This window comes from Miniopterus natalensis, chromosome 17, assembly GCF_054644295.1.
Source record: "Miniopterus natalensis isolate mMinNat1 chromosome 17, mMinNat1.hap1, whole genome shotgun sequence".
Taxonomy (NCBI): Eukaryota; Metazoa; Chordata; class Mammalia; order Chiroptera; family Miniopteridae; genus Miniopterus; species Miniopterus natalensis.
This window is the reverse complement of record NC_142097.1, coordinates 33,879,566-33,898,027: the sequence shown is the minus strand read 5'-3', so window position 1 is coordinate 33,898,027 and position 18,462 is coordinate 33,879,566. Positions and strand designations below refer to the sequence as shown.

Below are 18,462 nucleotides of genomic sequence, written 5' to 3'. Positions count from 1 at the left end.
AAAGATTATTCAAAGTGCCCTATTTTACCCTCTTACCATCATTCTTTATTTGAGAAGAAGGGAAAGATGGGTCTTTCCATCAATTTTAACTAACAGGATCATTTCTGCAGCATAAGATAAAATGGCAGTCTCTTCGGACCCATCAACCAAAGAAATAAGATCTGAAAAGACTGTAAATTTATGAAGACTAGTTCAGCTCTGAAAGCAAAAGAACAATTTTATTTTATTTGTAAACAAAGCATTCCAGAATGGAGTGGAATTCCACCACTGGAAGTATTAAACCAATGCCAAACTATGAAAGTTGGTAATCAAAGAGAAAGAATTAAGCATTTAATCTCTGCCTTTCACATACAGGGTAACTGTGGTTCATTCCTGGTTGGCGAGAGAAAACATTTTTTTGATAGAATAGCCGATAATCACTGCAGAAAACACAATACAATTAGAAAAACCAACATTGTACAGCCTTCAGTGTAACAAAACTTATTAAGTAAAAAGTTGTTTCAGAAATGAGGCCAAAATAACACTCTGCAGATTCCTTGCTAAGCTCCACAAGAGAAAGTGATCTCCAATACGCAGACGTTTGATGGCTCACTGACCTCTCCATGTGATCAAACAAACTGCAAGACAACCTGATGCTATGTGTCTCCTGCCGGGGTGAAATGATGCAGGCAGCAATACTTAGGACCTTAAAATAAAATCCTTGCTCTGAATGTTATTTAAAAGCCTCTTTAGGGAATAAAGAAAACATTATTCTAATGAAAAAATATGACCAGTGCAGAATTTGCATAAGATAACTGGCCTGGGCACTGCAAAAAAGAAAAGGTGGAAGTTTTAAGTTGGACTAAAAGGAACTCGAAAGACGTGACAAAATGGAAGAAGTGAACTTGAATTACAACCTGGTTCAAAGCAGCTGGAGAATGCTATTTTGAGACAATTGGGGAATTTTTTATTTCTAATCCTTACCTTCGGACGTGTTCATTGATTTTAGAGAGAGGAAGGGAGAAAGCGGGAGAGAGCAAGAAAGAGAGGAACATCGACGGGAGAGAGAAACATCGCTGGTTGTCCCCCGCAGGCACCCGGCCGGGGACTGAGCCTGCAGCCTTTTGGTGTATGGGGTGACACTCCAACCAACCGAGCCAGCCGGGCAGGGCCAAGCGGGGAATTTAAATTATAGTTTGGATATTAGATAATAAAGTATGTTAGTTTTCTGAACTAATATGTAATTTTTGGTTATACAGGAGGGGGTGGGTCCTTATGCTTAGGAAATGCATAGTTATTTGCAGTGGGTGAAATGGTATAATATATGGAACTTACATTCAAATGGTTCCGCATAATACACATACGTATATATCATACATGCTAAAACGTGAACACCTGCTTAATGGAGGTGGTGGTACATGGGTCATTACTATACTATCTTTTAAATATATGTTTATGTTTGAAAGGTAATAGGGGGTTCCACATTGCTATAACATCTCTCCTTACCAAATGCTTTAAGAACCAGAAAAACAAAAACATATTTATAAAATGTTACAAAGTTAAAAAGAAACTTGAAGTTTTAAAGAAAATTCCATTCTCATCCACGAATATGTCTATTGAAATACTGAAGTTCTTGGCTTAACTATAATTCAGAAATTAAGGCAACTCAACAGCACTGTTTACCTACTGCTGCTTTCACCCTTTTATTATGAGTAGAGCTAACGTTTAGACGGTTTCTAAATTTTTATTATAAATTCATTCATTCAATAACCAGTTTCCAAAGACCACTTACTTTCTGATATACACTGACACACCGAAAAGCCAGATTCCATGTGTCATATTTTCCATTTCCAAAAAAATCAATTGGAAAGCCCATGATATAAATGGAAAGAAGAAAAATAAAAGGACATACCACTTGTATTAAAAGCCATACAGCAGACTGGTTTTTCATGAGCCGGGAAGTGGGCCACGATACCATCGCTGTCAGAGTCCTCGCTCACGAGCACCTTTACACAAAGAGAGAGGCAAATGGAAGTCAGCCTTTAGTCACCAAGGACTGCGCGCGAAGACACACACGGCGACGCCACATGGCCCTGACCAAGGAACATGCTTCCACTACACTGGAAGATCATTCTTGTCAACATACGGTGAGAATGCCGCTTCTCTTTTCAGTGTACAAGCCTCTCACCTCCTTGGTTAAGTTTATTTCTAAGAATTCGTATTTTTGAAAAATCAACAAAATTGACAAACCCTTACTTGGACTAACAAAAAAAGTAAGTTAATCTTAAAATGTTACATATTATATGATTTCACTTATATAACATCCTAGAAATCACAAAATTATAGAAGTGGAGAACAGATTAGTGGTTGTCAGGAGAAAGGGATAGGGGTAGGTTGAAGGATGGGCTTGAATACAAAGCGGTGTGTGTTCAACAGTCCAGTGTCTTAACTGCGGTGGATTATGTTCATTGTGTTAATCTATACATGAGATAAAATCTCACAGAACTACACTCACCCACATACAAATACGAATGGATGCAGGTGAAACAACTGGTGGGAGGCGAGTAAGGTCTGTGGCCTAGTAAGTGTGACGTGCCACTGTCCATCGCCTACAGCTGGAGGAACTGGTGAAGGGCACATGGATAAATGAGTCTACAATTATTTCAAAATTTAAATGTAAGCTGCAAGCTTTTGAATTTCTCTCTGAGAGCTGATAGATAGTATCTCATTGTAGTTTTAACTTGTCTTTCTCAGATAACAAGGGAAGTCATGGGCATAGATTTTATACCATTTGTTTGTTTTCTGTGATATATTTGGGTATTGCACATTTTTGTATTTTAACTCAGTCTTACAAGACTCCCTTTCCTTTTATGGATGTTATAACCCTGTACCTCTCCTTCCAACACAATTAGTATTGAGTACTCTAGTTGATGGTACTAATACAGAAGCCATCCAGCAAAAGGCACATCAATCTTGGTGCAGAGCAAACCCTCATACCACTACGCAGGGTTCTTTGAATCTTCTCTTTATGAGCTTCACAGATACAAAAACCAGAGACTTTTGGAAGGATTCGCTCCATTGCATTAGCACCTTGCCTAAAGCGTCAAATCCATAAAACCAGAGATATCCCAATACAATTGTCCTAAAACATGTAATTTTTACTCACCAGTTAACTAAGCAGTATGAACCCCTAAATATATTCAGTAAAAACACGACTATATTAAAACAAAGCAAAGCACTTTAACTGATACAGAATGAATACGCCTCTAGCATATGAACAAAACACCTAAGGAACCATCAAATTATTACGAACAACACATGTACTCAAGGCAAGGTAGCTCAAGTTTATGTCATCGGTCTAGAGCGCTTTTCTTTGATTAGACTTTGCCACATTGCTAACTTCAATTATATAAATGTGTAACTTATCCTGGGCATGAAATGCTTCTAAATAAAATATGACGGTAACACAGATAAAAATGTACACAAAGTCAACTAAATCCATTCTTCCTTAATGCAGTTACCACGCAATGATCCCGTCATCATAAAATCAAACTAATCAACTTAGTATCAGAAAGATGGTGAGTAGAATTTTATACACCACCCCTGAAAACATGAAAATATCTTTATTAAAGGCTCGATGGATTTAAACAGCAACAGTGAACCTAATGTCAGCTTGAGCTCCTGCGATGTATATAGAAAAGGAAACATTACAGCTGAGGTCAAACATCAGTGGGAAAGGGCTAAAAGTGATAAATCTATGACATTAACCACTGAAGGTTTTTTTTAATACAATCCAGCATAACCTAAAAACAGCCCTGTACTCCAACTGAACTATTTATCAGAGACAAAAATGTCTTCTTGACAAAAAACAGATTCACATTAATAAAAGAAGGGAGGACGGTATACACTGAGGAAATCTTGTTGCTTTAAAAAATATTTATAATTATTTCAAAATGCACATAGCAACTTACCATTTATTGACCATCAACCTACTTCCTGTCTTATAATAGAATGTTTAAATCAAGTTAAAACTTTAGAATATAAGTAGGAATGAAAAGAAGAGTATGCTCCCGACAAATAACAGAAAATAGAAAATTTCAAACTGATTAACACTATTTAACTTTACTACTTACTATTTAACACTATTAAACTAACATTTCTGAGTCTTATTTCCTGATAAACAATTTGTTTCAGGTGTTACCAATGAATTTATCACAGAAAAATTAAATTTTGCAACTGCACAATCTACAGTCCACTTCCATGTTCCAAACCTGAGAATTCCATTTTAAAATTATAAAAAGTTATTGAAGAACTGGGCGGGGGGGACACACATTTGAAAGCATAAGGCCTACTGACATGCTTTTTATAAAATTCGTTTAATTTTGTCTTTTACATGCTCCTACACTTAAACATAATAAAATAATGAGTTACATCTCTAGTTCATCAGAGATAATGAGAGATAGCATTTCCTCCTTTTAAATGACCACAAATCTGTCTGTCAGCAAAGGCTAGATGTTTAACAGACATGCTTACACTCCCCACACTAGACAATGCTGAGAAGGCTTGTTACTACTCTCAGTAAACGTGGGTGGCCTTGGAGGTGAATTCATTAAGAATCAAAGGACAAAGGAAAATAATTTTTCCTTTAACACTCATAAAACACTAAAGGGTTTATATACTTAATTCCAATTTAAAAAGAGAACATCTGTAGGTGTCCATCAACTTGAGCTAATTAACACAACTTTTTAAAATGCCATACGGTCAACTGAAAAGTTTGCTAGCACTTCATTGAAAAGAGTTTTAAACAAGAATACAAGTCCATAACATATTTGGTTAACCACAAAGTTAAGATGGGTGAGGTAGAGAAATATTATTATTCAGATTTCAAATAAAATACAATAACCAAATTCAATAACCAAAAATTTCAGAGATTTTTTTTTGGGGGGGGGGGTCTTTTAATTGCAGTAGACTCTTTTTTTTTTTTTTTTGAAATGCCACTTGATCTTACTACAGGAATTAGTACATGAGTAGCTGACAAATGTAATCTTTCAATAAGATGTAAAAACATATATACTGGAAGCAGATTTTTCTCAAAAAAGCATCCAATGTTTAGGGTTAATACTTTAAAGGCTCACATATTTCTAAACATTATATCCTGAAAACAGAATTAAGTATATAGTCCATGTAAAATTTTTTTTTAAAAATTTAATATGTCTTTATTGATTTCAGAGAGAGGAAGGGAGAAGGAGAGAGGGAGATAGAAACATCAATGATGACAGAGTCATTGATCGGCTGCCTCCTGCACACCCCCTGCTGGGAATCGAGCCCACAACCCGGCCATGTGCCCTGACCGGGAATCGAACCACGATCTCCTGGGTCCTAGGTCGATGCTCAACCGCTGAGCCATGCCAGCTGGGCTAAAGTAACATTCTTATTTCACAAATGTGGCTCTACTCCTATCTTATTTCAGTAGATATAAGATTTTATTTTATAGCAATGATCACAAACTAACTGAATTTTAAAATTACTTCCTTTCAGAAATGTATTTAAAATCTAAAACTCTAATACACAAAAATACATATTTATGAGTACATGAGGAAAAAAACTAAACCCAATTGGTTTCTTATCAAATAGATTTAAATGCCAGCATAATGTATTTTCCCATGTTTATAATCACTCCTTCTAAATGTTTCTGAGCCTAGATTTTTAAAATCTGTTTTATCTGAAAATATAGAATTTTACAATTGGCAATTATCATGTATATATTCTAACATATACTTTGAGATTTCATGTATTTGTTCATATTTATAAGAAAATATCTGTAATAAAATTGGATATTATTCACATTACTGTCACTTGTAACCATCATAATCAATTATTTTTTTTTACATTCCCCCAAATATATAAGATCCTGTTATCTTCTATGAGCAAGCATCTGCTTTAAAAATAAATTATTATTATTCTGATTTAGGTCCTAACAAGTCCCATTTAAAAAGTAGCAGTAGTATTAAGAACAGAACAGTATAAAGAGGTATGTAATTTATTTGTGAAACAAATATCCTGATGAAGAAATAACAAGAGAATCCCTTAGAACCTTAATTTTATCTTCAGGTTTGATACACTAATAGAATTTAAAATAACAGGTTCCAACATATTACTCATCCTTTTGTTTGGGGGGGGCTAACCTGAAATAACCTCGATTTCTAGGAATCCAAATGAACAACCGACAGGCCAGTACACTTGGGCGGGTCTTAGTGGCCTTACCTGGCCCTCTCCGACTGTCTCCGTGTCTATCACGGTGATGACGCCGGGGACCAGAGGGCTCCGCCGCGAGTTGCTATGGATGGCCACGTCATCCTCCGTGGCCCCCGAAGGCAGCGTGCCCGTCAGCTGAGTCACCACTTTCCCAACCATTGTCAGGCCAGTTTTCAGAGTCTGTACAATGAAAGGTAGAATTTATAAATAACTTCATATCAGTATTTGGCATCTAAACAGAAACATGCATATGTTAATTCTCCTACCCATTAAATTCTTTATTTTCTTATGAGCTTAGAGGTAGCAGTGAACTGTCACACAAATTCAGTCTGACTTTTCGTGTGACCTTAAATTCCGTATCAGTTTGAGTGAATGGTATCAGTACGGCCCCCAAAGTCGTCATGGTGACGATAAAGCCATATGTAAATAATTAAAAAGCCCTGTTTCACATAAGGATATAATTTTCATAAAAGTTATTTTTCCCTATTTAATATATATAACTTAAAATATGTGACATAGTAAGATGTAGGAACTATAGGATATTCTATATTTTGAAAATTTTAAATCTAATCTGAAATCTATTTTTTAGCATGAAAATGACTAGGATGCTGGTAGAATCCCTATCTGAAAAAAAGACCATGGTTCCAAAGATAATCTATAACATGCTGTTATATAATATTGTACATCAAAATTTAGATTGTGAAAAGTACAGTCTCCATCCAACATACTAATTACTAGATGAATGAAATATATAAAATTAGCAAAGAAGGTTCTTTTCTCTCTGATAAGGGCAAATAATTCAATATAATGCTTCTAAAATGCAATTTCGATTAAAGATAACTTAAGATGCTTTAAAATTACATTTAAGTTGCACTTCATTCAAAGCAAATAGATAAAAGTAACTTGTGTGTATTTTTTTATTTGATGGGTATCTCATCTAATTAGTCTCGTGTGCATTAGCAAGCAATAATGTCAAGGTAATGTTGGGGGTGGGTCTAAAAGGAAGAAAGGTAAAGCAAAAAGCAAATTATGTGATTCATAAATAATGAACAAGGATCTAGTCACTATTGCCAAAATAAGTAGTCTAGATTACATGGGCATATCAAAAATTATGTATAACAGAGACACATTCAGAAATGATTTTTCCAACTCTCGTATTGTGAGAAAAAATTATGAAAATACTTCAAATTACTCTTCAGTAAGATGACTCTTTAAAAATACTTATGGGAAAATAAGTGTTATTTATCAACAATTAGGTTAGAATTTAAAAAAGGAAATGCATTTCCAAAGAAATTTTCCATTAAAACACCATATAACTAACAGTAGTAATTAATGCATTATTTTACTGTAGCTATGTTCTATGGAACCTTTACTATGAATCTGGGATTTGTTAAGGCTCTAAACATAAGTGCTCTCTGTAGATTTCCTCAAACACCTCAGTTTAAGAGAAAACTGAGGCTACAGAAGTTAAGTAAAACAGCAGCTCAAACAGCTAGCCAACGACAAAGCCAGAATTTGAAACTAGGACTATCTCCAAAGCTTGGTTTTAACCACTGTCCAGTATTTCCTTGTAATCTATTCCTGTTACTACTTGTGATCTCACACTTCATGATTTCAGAGCACACATACATACCCGGGAGGGGGTGGGGAGGGAGACCATAATAGTGTATCTTAATAAATACTTAAATAAATGACCAGCAAAGCCATTTGCTAAATTCAAGCAAAAAGATATAACTTACAGCTGTCTGAAACCAGGAAAAACCCACAAATCAATTGTAACTGTTTTGTTTAGTGCTAAAAACTCAAACTGCAGTGATTATAAAACACAGTAACGTTCCTCAATTAGCAGCCAAACATTTGTTTCAATAATTCACAAGAAATGACTTACACAGAGTCTGTTAGATTGTTGTCAAGAAAGCCTCTGAAGGACCAACAAAACCAGGCGCCACAGTGTATTGATGTCAGAGGCTGGCCAGGAAGTCTTATTAACCTCTGAGATGCTTCAGTTGATGTACTTACTCCATTACTGCTAATGGAGATGCTCCCACTTAAACGGAGCTACCCCTTTATCAAAGAAATGCCTTTCAGGTTTCAAGTCTTAGCTTGTATATTCTCTCCATCTGCCCTTGAGCCTATTACTTCATGCTCTTATGCCAATGAATAGGAATAAACTTAAATAACTGGAGCACACAGAGAGTGGGCAATAATGTATCAAAGCAAACCACAAGATAAAGGGAAAAGTTAATATAAAAGAACTAGAAAAAACTAAGGGGGGCCTAAGGGGGAAGGTAGTATATTTCATAGTAAAAGGCTCATATTACATGAAGAGTTATAGATATTTCTCATAAAAAAATAAATGATGACTACCAGTGGGGTCATCTTATTAAAATTTAACAGTCATCAAATCTGCACTCTGTATAGTAAGTGACAAGGTAATACTATCTATCACAGCTTACTAACTTCCAAGTAAGGTCTAATGCAGCAGGAGAGAGGGGTGCTAGGCATTTTCTACATTAGTAAAGACCTTTGCTTCTAGGAGAAATTTGTTTCCATGTCACATCGATGAGCACTAGTGCCCAGAAGCAATATATAATGTTATTTAATAATTTTTGTATATCATATTTGGGCACCTAAATCCACTGTGTAATTACCTTTGTCACTACATTTCAGTAGAAAGGAAATGTGCGTACCTGATGATTTCCCCAAACACATACAAAAACGGGTAGAGGCTAAGAAAAAATTAGGAATTAAAAAATCTAAATAGGCCAAATGGAGATGTTAATTGAGATGGAGTGTCCTCACAACCTGAGGTATCTAAATTAAAAAGTTCATTACATACATAAATACGAGTATTCACAGGGCTATCTAAGAAGACGGAACATAGGTTTATATCGAATGTGAGATAATCCACTATGACCAAAACTTCAAATCAGCATAGTACTGATGCAGTTGCGCTGCAGACAGATTTGCCAAAGGGCCACCGGTCATCTTTAACCTTTCCCGTGCCGTATCAGCTGTCCTCCCTGTCCATTAGCGCTAATGGTGCTGCTCTCACAAAACCTGTTAGTTGTCATTAAGAAGTTATCAGATAACAAGAGAAAATAGAGGCATTTTTATTAAATCAATTGACCGCACTGGGGTTAAAACACATTAAAAAGAAAACTGAAATAGGACAAGTTATAGGGGTGACTAGAAAATATGGAACAAGATTTTATAAATGTATCAAAATAATACAATTTGAACAATTTCAATATTAACTTTTTCCTTTATTACCACCAGAGAGAATTCATCACTATTGTATTCTGAAGGAAAGACAAATTATTTTGAAATTCAAAGGGGGGAAAAATCTAAAAGTATAAACTTTAATTTTAAGTGCTATTTGAAAATCCAGAAATTGTTTTAAAATTTTTTTTTAAAAAAGAGTACTGCTGCAGAGATCCAAGTATATATACAGTTAACATATTTATGCTTACAACTGCATAGTGAGAAAAACAGTAAAAACTTAAAAATTAATCCTTCTATATAATAAAGTGGTTAACTGCCCTTTGTGAAGCCACATAAGAAACTGTCATCAGAGAGAGAGAAATCCTAATCTTTCCGAGAAAGTGATACAACGATGAAGTGAATGTGAATTTACTTTAAGATTAGAAAAGCATCTTCTCAATGATTTCCACGCTATAACTCAAAAAATATTGTATTACCTAGAAATGATAAAAATGGCAAGAAATAAGAAATTTTCTATTTTCAGTGATAGTCTAGGGAAATCAGATTAATCCTCCCGATGGAAACTAGTACGAAAACTGGGTAGAAATTTTTTTTAACCTCTACTTGAAGATGCTGAATACTTAACACGATCGCTGAAAGTTCCGAGTCCCGAACCCCAGAGAACAAGGAGATCCAGGCGGGAAGCAGGGCAGTGCGGCCGAGACGCCGCTGATGACCCCAGAGCGCTGCCAAGAGGCTGAGTGGCGTTTCGGTAACGCGCGAAGTGCGCGGGCCGCTCAAGAGGCCAGCCTGGCGACCGTCCCCTCCGCCTCGGGTGGGAACGCAGGGGTATGCAACAGACACAAGAGCGAAGCAGGGAGCCAAGTATCTCAGAGATATTTCGGTGAGCACTATATTTAAGTCCCTTAAGTGATCTCAATCCCTGAAATTCAGTTAAGATGTTCCAAGGCTGACAGTGCCGCAGGACTCTGGTATCATCTCAAACTCAAAATTGTTTCTCAAGATTTTTGAAATAAAGTCTGGCAAACAAGGAGTCAAGACTTCATAAATGAGGACCGGCCGAGACGAACAACAAAAATACACCAAAAACGAAACCAAGTATTGGAGTTATCAGAAGCATACTTAGAAATAACCATGTTTACTGTATTTAAACAATTTGGTAATTTGAAAAAAACTGAATTCTAGAGAATCAGAAGTTATCAATATTCACTAAAGTATTTCATCCATGCATATATGTTTGATTTTATCAAACTGTTTTTGTAAATATATTGAGATAATCATATCTGTTTTTCCCTTTAATCTGTTAATGTGGCAAGTTACACTCATTGACTTTTGAGTAACAAACCAATCTTACAGTGTGGAATTTTCCCAACTGGATTGTGCTGCATTATCCTTACCATATATATTTTTTTCCTTTTTTCTGCTAGCTTTTTGTTGAGGGTTTTTCCTGTCTATGTTCATGAGGAAAGACAGGACTACGGTTTTCCTTTTTCATAATGCTCAAGTTTTGGTATCAAGGTGATCGTGCATCACAAAACAAGATTAGAAATCATCTGACCCTTCTTTTATTCTATGGAAGAATATTTGTAATTTAAAAAAAAGAAATGGGTGGCTTACGTTCACGGTTCTATTTTCCCTTCATTTTATAAACTCACAAACAAGAACATGAATAAGCATTAAAATCAGGCAAAAAGCAATGAACAAAAATTAAACATTAACCACTTCATTCAAGTGCTAATGGAAGAATTTTAGACGCTGCCGGAGCTAACAATGCATTTCAATTAGCACTAATTTCACCGGTGACCGGCGGTCCCTGGGAACTGACTGGGGGGTGTCGCCACCAGCCCGTTTCCTCTGGCTCCTCACAGTTCCCCACGCTGGGGCGAGAGCAGGAGGTTGGAGCCTGTTCTTTTCAAAGCGCGTTTAGCCTCGTCTCACTCCAGCGAGTCCACGCGGCCAGAGTTAAACAGCTTAACAGTTCCTGAGCAAAGCAGGTCACTTTCCAAAAACAGTGCCGGCCAAGAAGAACTGAAAAACCGCCCTCCGTCGCACAACTGGAAACCGTTCGACCCGATAATACAATAAGCTATCCTGATGGGAGTGTGTGGCACCTAAGTATAAAAAGATTCCAATATCTGAGAAACGGATCTATTGTAAACTAACGGAGTCCCCCTGATGTTGCCTCATTGCTCTGTCTCGGATTTCTCTTCGCTGGAATAACCATCGTGATTTTGGCATACACAAAGTAAGCAACTGTTTTAATAAAGATTCTGAAATCCAAAACAGAGACTGCTGTAAGCACTGACATCCAGAATTCACCTTCTGAGTGAGAAGTATTTAATGCTCCTCTCATCAAACCCAGGAGCACTTTCTACAGCGCACCGTGGAAGCATTTGCGATCGACCCTGTAGTATTCTTGTATTTGTTTTACACAAAAACAGTGTGACCTTTGATTCCCTCCCTGTGGTTTGCTTTAAACTGTTGTTCTTTTCTGAATAGTTGTGCTTTTTATTACACGCTGTCATTTAGATTCGCTGTGTCACCCCTATTATTAGAATTGTTTTGTTGTATACTGCAGAATTCAAAAGGATAGTGATTATAAAAATACCTTATAATCAGCATAAAGTTTACGAGCCACCGTCAAAATTAACTCTAGTGCGCACACAGAAAGAACTCACGTGACAGGCATGCAAGGGGCAGCCTGTGACTTAAAGGAATCTGAATGTGCTAGGGATTGGACTCGAGCTTTCGTAAGGAATACTATTTTTTCACATCCAAAAGATCCATAAATGTGCAAAGATGCAAAGGGACATCAGTGTCGGTAGAATAATAAAAATTACACACAAAGAATCCAGAAGTCACCACTTCGGACGTGGACAGCTTCTTTTGAAAGTGGGATTAATTACATAACAGACTTTAACCTAAAATTGGATCGCTATAAACACCATAAGCATTACAACAGAAGCTGAAGTATTATTTACGAACCTTAAGAAACTAAATGCCTAATCATTTAGTCACCAATTCTCATGAGTGACAAAATAAATCTGACTACTTAAATTTATTACACTTGTGAATGAAAAGGGCAGAGACCATCTCAGTCCGATTCAGGGAAGAAACTTGATGATTACTCTGCACAATCGCCACTCCCGGAGACTACTGGATACTCACTTTAGCAGCACTAATGACCGTGGCAGTGTAAGACTGAATGTTGTCTCCACAGGCTCCACCACGGGACTGATGACATCGAATCAACTGGAAAAAGAGAGAGAGAAACCAGAAAGTCATTTCTATTAAACTGTTTAACTCTACGGGCTATTAGGCCAGAGCTTATTTACCAGGCGTAACGATGGCGGTGGGTGGGAATGTTTGCACGAGTATATTTCATACAAACAGCCAAAAGCCCGGCTCAGACACTTTTAGCCCTTTTTATAATCTACTGGTGCCACTCAGGCCGTTTCATGCTCCAGTGCGATTTTTAATTACAAGATGAATCGTCTTGGAGAATTCATAAACTCTGAAATAGTAGAATTTGGGCTCTGGCAGCCTTTCCACAAATAAAATTTAAAAACATAATCAAAGGACTTAGACATGACTTCCTAACATTAAATATTTAACATGCTAGCAAATTAGAGGTTTTGTCCTCTTAATTCCTACATAAAGATTATAGAAGGAAACTTTTGAGAGAGACAAAAGATTGTGCCGTATTTTCATTTTCAACTGTGTCAGTGGAAAAGTGGCACGAATCACGCATAAATCAACCATGACACATAGTAGCTATCCTTCCGAGGGCTCACTAGTTTTACCCTCAGAATGAGAAAGACGGGCCCTTATTCGTGTCTGATGTAAATATTATCAACCTGCCAATTTTCAAAGTGAGTCACTAGTTTTACAAGCATGATTCTCTCATGTGCTGAGAAATAAACAGGAATTAAATTCTCCACTGCTCCTACATTCCCTAAACTTAGTTTAATATATATACACTGCCAAATTTTTACATTCAAATTTTTTGTTGCTGTCAATCTTCACCCAAGGATATTTTTTCCGTTGATTTTTAGGGAGAGAGAGAAGGGGAGAGAAACATTGATGTGAGAGAGACACATCAATTGGTTGCCTCCCACAGGCACCCTCCCAACCTGCGCTGGGGATCGAACCTGCAACCCAGGTATGTGCCCTTGACAGGGAATCAAACCCGAGACCCTTCGGTGCTGGGGCCGATGATCTACCACTGGGCCACACCAGCCAGGGCGCATTCTAATTTTTAATGAAATAACAACAATTGAGCATTAGAACAGCTCCATGTTGTGATATAAATTACTGCAAGCCCATAGAGTTCAGAAAGAATCTACCTCTCCCAAAACATAAGAACAAAAACACTTTATGTCATTTAAAACCAGGTCATTTGATAAAGATTCATGTGTAAACCTTTTAATCTTTTATTCTAAAATCAAAGTTTTCTTCTTCACTAACGTTGTATGAAAAAGCAATCCCTCAAAGCAATAGCAATACATATGTTATGATGAAATAGCTTTAAAAGTCTGACATGAGACATCCCACTGCCACACTCAATGGTGGCTCACGTCAAGTTCAAGGTCAGTGGTGAGGAATTTTCCAAATGACAGGTGATCAGCAGCAAGTGTGGTTTCACATAAGGGAAAATAGAGAGTTTGAAAATGACTGTTTTAGTTAATAAAAAGAATCTCACTCTCTCCCTCCCTTAGTCATTCATTCATTCACAAACATTCAAAAGAATTAATTATCCCTCTGCTGCCTCCTGCCGCAAATGCTAGGAAAGACATTATCTTGGAAATACCATCTTTTTTCTGCCTTAGGTAATTCTGTAAATCCCAAAGGGTAGGGACTTATTTGCTCTGTGGTTTCTAAAACTACTTCTTGTACTTACCATATCCAGGCTTGTGTAAAAAACTATTCAATAAATATTTTTTAAAACACCAGAAAAAAAACAAAAAAAATTATAATCTTCTTTGAAGTTGAATTTTTTTTAGATTTCGTTCTATATTCATTCACATGTAGAGCAACAAATAGCATAGAAAGAATTTCGCTTTTTCTTTCTGAAAATTCAAATATGCCTTTTGCTTTGATTTGGACATATACAAAACTTTCAGTGTATAAATATAATATCTTCATTTACTATGATGACCTTAATCAACAAATAAAATTAATGAACTAGCCCAACCAGCGTGTCTCAGTGGTTGAGCATCGACCTACGATCCAGGAGATTGAGGTTCGAACCAGTTCAATTGCTGGTCAGGGCACATGCCTGGGTTGCGGGTTCGATCCCCAGTGGGGGGCATGTAGGAGGCAGCCAATCAATGACTCTCTCATCTTCGATGTTTCTATCTCTCTCTAGCCCTCTCCCTTCCACTCTCTGAAATCAATAAAGACATATTTTTAAAAAGAAATTAATGAAATAACTGGAAAATTCAACAAAATGTGAGCATCTGTGATTTAATTATTAAGACAAATGGCTGAACCCTTGTTTAGATTTAGTTGTAGACAAATAGTTAAAGTAAATGAAATTACTCTATGCCTCGGGTTCCCAATCTGCCAATAAAGACAGAAGTCATTCCTGCCTCCTGACTCCTAACTACAAAGAGACTACTCTGGTAGTATCAATGCTATGTTTTACAATTAATGGAGTCAAGTTCTCTATAAAACTAAACGTAGAAAATTACAGTTCTGTCCAAATAATGATCTTAAGCAAGAAGAGAGACAGGACAATTATTGGGTGTCCAACTAAAACCAAATCAAAGAAAACAAACTAATAAGTAAAATGCTCATTACTGGTTGGTAATCACTTTGGGAAAATTCGGGAACACTTGCTCCATTACCAACAATCCAAACGTGGGCCCTGCCTTACCTTGTTTTCTGCATACGCGAGCCAGCGGTTCCCGAGAGCAATAGGGTTCATGTTGGGCCCTGGACAGGGATAGCAGCCTGGAAAATGTCAAATGGCAATATTGAGAAATGTCTTAATAAGTTTTCTGTTGGTGCACCATATTGTGATGCCATTAAAACAGAACAAACAAATGCTTTCATTTTTTTCAAGTTTCACATAAAACTCCCATAATACTAGTCATTATTTTAATAGCTAAATGAGGTCCTATATTTTTTCCTCTACAGTTTTCCTTTGGTTTTGACTTTATTCAAATAAGAAGCAAATCTGAGAAGAACTGGTGATCACTTTTCATAAACACTGTGCATTTTATAGTTACTTTGTAGAACAAGGGAGAGGGGCTAAGAAGAGACATTTGAAGTTCATAGGTCTGCAGCTTCATAAATGAAGCAACAGTGTTTGAAGGATACAGCTGGTTGGGGAATTTAAGGGCAAAAGATAAAGAAGACATACACCTAAAAGGAATGAAAATACTATGGGGGGGAGGTGGGGACAAGCGCTTAAGTCTGGGGCCACAGAGGAGTAATCCAGAGAGGGTGCCCCACTAGAAAGATGCCGGCAAACTATTCACACAGCCCACGTGTCTGCCTTAAGCACTCAGTTTCATTCTTCTTGTCTCCAGTCTAGCCAGTAACAAAACAGTAGAAAGGATTATTCTGAGGTTCGTTCAACAAGAAGAAATCCCATATTCCTGACAGTGGGCACAATTGAGGCATGGAAACACCAATGCTATCTTCTGGAGTTCTACTAACCAAGAAACACAAAACTTAGTCAAGTAAGTGATGCCTGTCATCCCAGAGGCTCTCCTCTCCTCTCCTCTCCTGGCTGTACCAATAAAGTCTCTCGAGGCTGTCACCCTCATCTGTCAACTACACAAAGTAATATTCTGCCATATCACAAAACTGCTTTTTTAAAAAAAAATTGTCAATTAAAGTTTACATTCAAAATTACTTTGTATTGGTTTCAGAGGTAGAGCATAGTGGTTAGACAATGATATATTTTACAAAGTGTTCGCCCCGATAGTTCCAGTACCCAGCTGGCACGATCCACAGTTATTACAATATTAGTGACTATGTCCCCGTGCTGTTCTGTCATCCCCGGGGTGTTCTGCAACCACCACCCTCTACTTCTCACTCCCTTCACCTTTCCACCCAGTCTCCCAACCCTCTCCCCTCTGGCATCCAGTCTGTCCTCTGTATCTGTGAGTCTGTTTCTGTTTTCACAGAACTGCTTCAAAGCGACTAGTCGAAAGACTGCAGAATCAAAGACTGCAAAGGGCCTAACCTAAGGCACTCCTGGTTTATCATTCCAAAAGTATCTAGTTAATATTTTCACAAATGTTCTTCTCTAAAACGTACACTAGGGTATCAAGCTGAAGTTATCTATTTCACAGTTTAAGTCTCAATTTGAAATCTAAACTTATACGATCATGAGGCAAACAAGATTTATATTAACCTTTTCTTCCCATGCGGAAAAAAAAAAAAAAAATTACGTGAAACACATAAGCGTAATAGCAAAATACAGCATTTCTAAATTGCAAGCTGCACTGCTCGCACACCTGCTACCTAGCAGAAGGTCCCAGTCTACGCTACTGATCCTAAAAGGAATAATCGATGTAGGACAGTGTATTCAAAAGCAGACATTAATTTTAAAAAAAGAAAATAATTAACTACTTTGACATTTACTATCAAAAATGAAAATAATTCGCCCTGGCCGGTGTGGCCGGTTGGCTGAGCGTCGGCCCGCACGCTGGAAGGGGGCGCGTTCCGGGCCGGCTCAGGGCACACTCCGGGCCGCGGGTTCAGTGCCTGGCGGGGCGTGTATGGGAAGCAACCGGTAGATGTTTCTCTCTCAGGCTGATGTGGTTTTGTTTTCTCTCTCCCTTCCTCCCTCCCCACACCTCCCCTTTCCCCAAAATCAATAAAAAATATATCAAGTGAAGATTACAAAAAACTTTTAATACATGTAACCCATCTGTAAAATGGTATACTTATTATTTTTGTTTCTTTATTTTCTGCCTTCCTCCCACTTGATTAGAGGGATGTGTTAAGGGCAAGGATTTGTGTCTTTTCTGTTCATTGTGGAATCTCTACTGCCTAGAACAATGCCTGAAAAACAGCTTAATAAAGATGTGTGAGTAAATTAAACAACGCACCTAAATTAAAGCATATTTATAAGGTACTGGCCAAAAAGTCATCTACATAGAAAATTTTTCAAATAGTCAAATAGTATGCTCAGCTAAGAGCCAGATGCTTTATTTTAAAGCCATTTTTAAGAGAAATCTTTTTGAAATGTATATTCCACGGTTCCCTGAATTCAGAGAGCCTTGTGAGAGCAACAGTCATCGTTCTGAAAGGTTAGGGGTGTTCGCGAGCACTGAGGAGCGCGCACTGGTGCTGCTTCCATTAGACAGGAGTGTTCGCTTCGCCTCCTTCACCTCCATCTACTTTGAGATTTTGTTTCTAAAGGAGATTTAAAAACTTACAAAAAAGACAATGACCCTAAAAGAAGGTTCACATCATATATATATATATATAAAAAGGCATCTGGAGCTTTCCAATTTTTACACATCATTTTTTTAAAAATTTATTTCAGAGTTTAAAGGGGTGTATTTGGGATATTTGGGGTTTTGGGAAAATTGACCTCTGAGTGACTGGCATATTACCGTATCCACTCAGCGCTAATTATGGACAAATATTATGGACACACACACAGGACAAAGGCCCACTAAAATAGTACAAAGGCAACACATTCCAACAACTAGTATGTCGTATTTAGATAATAGATTTCATTAGTATACCCCCATTGAGTACACTAATCTTACTCATACAAAAATGTACTTTTGTATATGTGTATACGTATATTCCACAGGTATTTTTAAAGCTAGAGAAATGAGAAAGGTCCATAAGAAAGTTTCCCCTTTAAATGTCATTTAAATAAATAAATAAATAAATAAGTAAATAAGAATAAATACTTGTGAATTGTGGTATTGCATAAGAGGTAGCTAATTTCCTGAAATTTAAAGTCAACACAATCTAACTCTCAATTCTGATAACCTCTTTGCCTCACTAGATCCTAATAAATATCTT

At 37.0% G+C, this 18,462-nt stretch overlaps 1 protein-coding gene across 3 annotated transcripts in view; it reads right to left on the bottom strand.

Annotated features, from left to right (window-relative positions):
• Positions 1-18,462, bottom strand: part of BCAS3 (BCAS3 microtubule associated cell migration factor) — a 420,091-nt gene that overhangs the window by 317,497 nt on the left and 84,132 nt on the right. For all 3 annotated transcript variants that reach the window (XM_016203603.2, XM_016203611.2, XM_087826254.1), the window contains 4 exons: positions 15,338-15,414; positions 12,628-12,711; positions 6,244-6,414; positions 1,892-1,985 (listed from right to left, as the gene is read on the bottom strand). In XM_016203603.2, coding sequence (XP_016059089.1) covers positions 1,892-1,985; positions 6,244-6,414; positions 12,628-12,711; positions 15,338-15,414 — 426 coding nt within the window. The remainder of the gene's footprint in view (positions 1-1,891; positions 1,986-6,243; positions 6,415-12,627; positions 12,712-15,337; positions 15,415-18,462) is intronic.